The following is a 6,324-nucleotide window of genomic DNA, read 5'->3' on the forward strand; positions in this document are numbered from 1 at the left end:
CCTGCTTGTTCCCCATGCTCCTAGCATTAGTATATAGGCACTTGAGCCCTGCGACTGGTGCCTTTGCTGCCCCCCCGCTCCGAGTCCCAAGGGGCCCTTTGTTTCTTACCTTCTCGTTTCTTACCTGTGTCGTAGTGCTGGCCTCCCCATGGCTTTCAGGTTCCCAATGCTCTCTTTCTTCAGGCTGGGCTGTCCTTGTGGGTGCCACATGGTTTGGTGGTCCACAGCTTCCCCCGCCCTCATCTTCCCCTCCCCCTGACGAGCCTAGTTTAAAGCCCACCGGAGGAGATCCGCCAACCTAGAAGAAAACACGCTTACCTTTGGGGGACAGGTGAAGCCCATCCCAGCTGAGCATGTCCCTCGTTGTAATGTGCGGGTCGTTGTCCAGGAAGCCGAAGCCTGCCTCGAGACACCACTGCCGAAGCCGCCAGTTGTTCTCTCGGATGCAATTCTCATGCCGTCTTCTGCATCCGTTCACTGGTAGGATGGAAGAGAATACCACCTGTGCACCGAACTCCTTCAGCACGCCGCCCAGAGCACTGTAGTCCGCCATCAGGTGATCGGGGGTTCTCCTGGCTGCATCATTAGTATCCACATGGACTAGGACCAGTCATTTTGATGACTTGTATGTGATGATCTCTGGCAAGGAATTACAGACCTGAGAAGACTTATGCCAAAAAACAAGAACACCTCTGTCAGTTTAACCCAGGGCACTAGACAGATATTTTAACTTACTTTGTACGTTTTGTAGGGATGCTGACTTCAAATATAGACAGCTAGTCTTTCCCACCCACATTTAGGGATTTTAACACAGACAACTTTCATTCCCATCATTTTATTCTTGAAACAGCTGGGTTTCTAAACCTATAGTATATTTAGAAACCTTGTGATAACCTTTGCTATAAACATGTGATCTAGGACTTTACAAAACAAACGTTGTATGACTGTTTTCATTTGTACCCCTATCAGTGTTTTGAATCTGTTCTCCTGCAGTTTCCTGCAATCAAATCAGAGGAAACATAGTGGTTTTAAAAGTACCTAATGTGTTTTTCTTTTGTTCAAATCACGAAGAGCAAATGTGCGTTCTTTACGGGACTGATTGCAAACACATGGACAGATTATGGCAGTGTAAAATGTTTCTCCAAATATTTGGTAGGAAAGTTTTATTGACAGGCTGCTCTGTCATATAGTATTTTTCCATTACTTTTCTTTACATGAAGGATAAAGAGCCTCAAAATACGCAAGTCTTAGATTTTGGGTAGTTGCCAGCAGCATCCCATCCCTTGAGACAAGGAATTGCCATAGCTTTAGAGCTGCCTTCTTGTCTTGGTATTTGATCAAAATACTTTACTGGCTTCTTTATCTTAAACAGCTTTCTCTCTACTGCTGTTCTCTGACTTAAATTCTTATTAGAGGGCTACAAAATGCCTTTCAAGGAAGTAGGATTTTTTTAAATGTTTCTTGATTATAATATACTGCAAACTAACATTTTTATACGCTTTTTAATTGGATATCATTCAACTCATTTGATTTCATAGATTTCATAGACATCAGGGCTGGAAGCGACCTCGGAAGATCATCGAGTCCAGCCCCCCGCCCAAAGGGCAGGAAGTCAGCTGGGGTCATAGGATCCCAGCAAGATAAGCATCCAGTTTCATCTTGAAGGTGTTCAATGAAGGCGCTTGAACCACCTCCGGTGGCAGGCTGTTCCAGACCTTGGGGGCTCAGACAGTAAAGAAATTCTTCCTTATGTCCAGCCTGAAATGATCTTGAAGTAGTTTGTGACCATTCGACCTCGTCATCCCTTGGGGCGCTCTGGTGAACAAATGTTCCCCCAGATGCTGGTGGACACCCCTGATAAACTTGTAGGTGGCCATCAGATCCCCCCTGAGCCTGCGCTTTTCCAGGCTAAAGAGCCCCAGGGCTCTCAGCCTGTCATCGTAGGGTCTGCTTCCCTGACCTCTGATCATGCGCGTGGCTCTTCTCTGGACTCTCTCAAGCTTCTCCACATCCTTTTTGAATTGTGGAGCCCAAAACTGGACACAGTACTCCAGCTGCGGCCTCACTAAGGCCGAGTACAGGGGGAGAATGACGTCCTGGGATTTGCTTGAGAAGCATCTATGGATGCAAGCCAGCGTTTTGGTCGCTTTACTAGCCGCCGCATCGCATTGCAGGCTCATGTTCATAATGATGAAGGAAAGTAAGCAGTCTTTCTGGAAATATAGTTTCCAGATCAGCATGTGCTATGCAAAAAATAAAATTAAATTAAAATTGGCATTACAACATTATTCATAGCGAAACACAAAGAATGTGCCACATTCTGGTAGACATAAAATATGTATTAATTCTTACTGTGGTCCCAATTCCATTTTTTAGCTACTTTGACTGGTATTAGAATGGCATTGCATTAATGGTATTGCATTATTTATGAGAATTTAAAAGGTTAGATTTTTTTAAAGGGGAGCAAAACTGTCTTCATACTCAACTCTACAGAGAAATGTTCAGATTTTAAATGGTTGTGAATTATTATAAACAGCTAAGCCTAACAATCTGGTATATATCCATGATTCTTAAAATTTCTGAACCAACTACAAATAAAGTGTTAGCCAGGCTTTAAATAAAACACTTTATGCCATACTTAGTGTTTTTTTTTTCCCCCACCCCTTGGAAATATGAAGCAGGAGAGTACAAAAAAAAAAAAAATGTAGTATTTATTAACAGAAATTATAGTAACAGAAACATACTTTAGACTTGGAAGAAACACAAATATTTCCCTTTTTATACTCTTTCCTAGCCCAAAAAAAATATAAATCAAATTAATGAGAAAGCAATGATTTAAAATTACAATTGACATCATCTGAATGGGGAAGCAAGGATGCCACTGTGGGCTGGGGCTGTGCTGGGCTCTTCCCAGTGTAGGCTGGGCTGGGCTACACTGAGGGCTGACAGTGGCAGTGCTGGGAGGGGAGGTTATGGGGGTGGAATATGGGGAATTTTTAGGTGGCTGCCACCGCCCACCCCAAGTGCAGTGTAGCCCAGGCCCTTCCGGAAATGGCCTGGCACAGCCCTAACCCCAGCCCGGCCCCATCTCATGCCCTGCTCTGCCCCACTGGGCAGCTCCTGCCCCAGCCCCTGCCCCAGCCTCACTCCCTCCCTCACTGCAGGGCCTTGATCTGTCCCCGCCCCGCCCCCAATGCCTCTTACCTCACCCCCTTCCCTTCCAGCACAACCAACTTACCAGCTGCACACAGCTCTCCATGCTGTATTGGAAATTGGATTGGTATCGGCCGATATACCTCCTTGAAAATTGGCTATCAGTACTGGCCCCAAAAATTGCCATCAGTGCACCCCTACTAAAAACTTTAAGTTTCAAGGTGATAACAGTATATATATTTCTGAGTAATAAAAATGTGAAACAGCGGTGTGAATTGTAGCTATTTTACTAAGATTTATCTAACTTTCTTGCTGGGCTATTGGGCTTCATACAGCATCAACTGGGTGAAAAATTAATGGCTTGTGATTTAAACAGGAGCTCAGGCAAGAATTGATCATTAGATCATCTCACCTTAAGCTCCCTAAAGTGGGATCACCAAGAGAAGACCAAGTCTGTAGCAGCTAGAAAAAGGATCCTTAGTATCCTTGTAGTAAGCCATAATTCAAACCCTACTAAGTAAGGCCTGATTAACCACTACATTACTTCAGCTTTACATCAATGTATAGTGTACTGGGGGCCAACATTTTTGGTAGGTGTGCCACATATTGGCCCTGCAACTTCCCCAGGTGCCACTCTGATTCCCTTCCCTTGCCGGCTCTGCTTTCTGCTTCCTGGCCTGTCTTCTGTGCTGCCTATCTCCTCTCTGATCTGTGTGCCTCAAAAAAGGGTGCCTATGCTGAATTTTAGCCACCAGCAGTATATTGGGTCTCACTGCAGTGGAGTTATGTGGGCACCAGCCTTGAGTAGCCATGATCAAGTTAATGGTAACTGTAAACTTGCTCATACAATACACTAGAAAAAAAGTGTGTTTCAAGGAAAGGTGATTATATGTTTCAAGGTGAATGGGGGAGAAAGTCCATGAAAATACACTGACTACTGGATCCTGTTTTTCAAAAGTACTCCAGACCCATAGGAGAAGCCATTTGAAAATGTTGTCCTATATCTGCAAAATGCAAACAAAACTATTTTAATAACTGCATTGAAACAACAGCATCTAACTGTGGTTGTGGCTTCATATGTTTATGGTTTAGCATGGTTTGGACTTGGGTGGTAGTTATTGTAATTGTACTGCAATAGTGCTTTAACACTCCAGTTTGAGTTCAAGGTTCTGTTGTGCTAGGCATTGCAAATGCCTCCACAAACAGGTAGGTCTTGTCCAGAAGATCTAGTGTCGACATTTTGTGTGATAATTTGAGGATGGGTGCTACCTGAGTTTTTACTGTGAAATGAGTGGCTGCATTATCTTTGTAGCTGCCGTATTGAATTCCCGAGAGATGTCCAAGAACTTGTATGAGACAAAAAGCATATGTGAAACAATAAAGTGCATTAAGTTGAGAATCTATATATAAATAAAAGGCTTAGTCCATCTGTGTGTGTGTGTGTGTGTGTGTGTGTGTGTGTGTCTGTCTGTCTGTCTGTCTGTCTGTCTGTAACACTCTTTAGATGAGAATAGCTTGAAAACTATAAGAGAGAACATTTGTGTCTTCAGAGAAATGTCTTTCCTAAACCTTAGCTTTTGTTTAATGACCATATCAGGATGATCCCAATTTTCAGAACTGGGGGAAAAAAGTCAGGGGCCAGAGCTGTTTCTACTGAGCTCATCCCAGGAGGGCACTGGTAGCCCGGTGCAGTGGGAAAGGCAGAGGGAGGGGCTATCTGAGGAAAAGTGGGAGGCGGGCAGAGGCACAAGGCAGTAGGTGAGCAGCAGCAGACCCGTCCCAAACCCCAAGCAGGGAAGGAGGCGCTCAGGGGCGGTGTGGAGTAAGTCCCGGGGCGTGAGAAGCTGTTGCAAAGTGTGGACCTTGCCCTTGCCCTTGCCCTTGCCCAGCAAAGAGGCATGCAGGCGGCAGCCGGACAGCAGCATGGGCAGGTCTACCTTCAGTCCACTGGACAAGAGCAAGTGCAGGAAGGGACTGGTATCTTCAAATCTTCAGCCTATTTTATTTAAATTATATAAATATTTATTAAATAAATATAAAAAGTAAAATCTATCTGTTCATTTTATTGTTTGAAATTCATCCGTCATTTTTGATGGGCAGTTCTCTAGTAAAAGATAAAGGTCCTTTGTTCAGAGAGTTTATGCACTAACAGGCATAATCCTGCTTTTGGAGTATATAATGCTATTTGTTCTTATAAAAGAGCAGGCCTGATTACAGTAAGAAATGCATGTAAGAAGAAAAAGTGATGCTCTGCTGTATTGTACACTGTAGATTGTGAAGGACACTATCCATGTATATGGATTTAAAAGCTAATCTCATTTACTTACAAATTCCTAGGTCCAATATAGCACTCTTTATCAGTAGTTCCATGAGTAATTTACAAAAGAGGAAAACATTCTTTTAAAAATATCTCCATTTGGAGAAGTTGAGGCACAGAGATGAAGAGATGGCTTGTGATGAAGAGAGAAAGAAAGTGTCAGGTCTCCTGAGTTCTAGCTTAGCATCTGGTCCATCAGGCAAGGTCAGTCTATTCTTTATAATCAGGTTTAAAAGCAATGCATGAAATCTCATGAGGCGACTATGGAAAAAAAGTGTGTTCATTGTCTGAATTCTTTTCCCCCCCATCTCATTACAGATCATAATCGTATGGCGTATGGCATCTCTGTCAGAACGGACAATAATCATGTTCAAGCAGAGGAGTTTAAGGGTACAGTATGGGCATCACTACATTTAAGTGTGTATGTGTGTGCATATATATGCACATAAAATGTTTATATGTGAAACACCAAAAATATAAAAAGAATGTTTTTAAGGATGCAAAGTGGAGAATTTGGAAGTTAGGAAGTGCCAGAATTAAGGCTCCCAGTACAGTGCTATTTCAGGCCCCTTGTGCAGATGTATTATACAACTAGTTACATCTTAGTCCTAGTCTCCTTTTTTCTTAGCCAATAGCCCTGTGTGAAGTGGCTAGTATTTGCTTTGGAGTTATTCAGCCAATTCAGGGGACAGTGATTCAATTTAGTGATTTGAATCACTGTCTCAAATCGATTTGGCCGCCGCCAAATCAGCCAAATCTCCGAATCAAACAGGCTTCATCCCCTATCTGCTCTCCCAGGCCCTGGCTCTTTCGCTAATTAGAACTGACCTAGGGTTGGGATTGTAGCTGCAGCG

At 43.4% G+C, this 6,324-nt stretch overlaps 1 protein-coding gene across 1 annotated transcript in view; it reads left to right on the forward strand.

Annotated features, from left to right (window-relative positions):
- The window catches only part of JAM2 (junctional adhesion molecule 2), a gene marked incomplete at its 3' end in the record, with an annotated part of 46,602 nt that overhangs the window by 30,105 nt on the left and 10,173 nt on the right, over positions 1–6,324 (forward strand). Inside the window, exon 2 of the mRNA XM_006035491.3 lies at positions 5,789–5,860. Within this exon, the coding sequence (XP_006035553.3) occupies positions 5,789–5,860 (72 nt within the window). The remainder of the gene's footprint in view (positions 1–5,788; positions 5,861–6,324) is intronic.

The sequence above is a fragment of the Alligator sinensis genome, unplaced genomic scaffold (genome assembly GCF_000455745.1).
Source record: "Alligator sinensis unplaced genomic scaffold, ASM45574v1 scaffold203_3, whole genome shotgun sequence".
NCBI lineage: Eukaryota > Metazoa > Chordata > Crocodylia > Alligatoridae > Alligator > Alligator sinensis.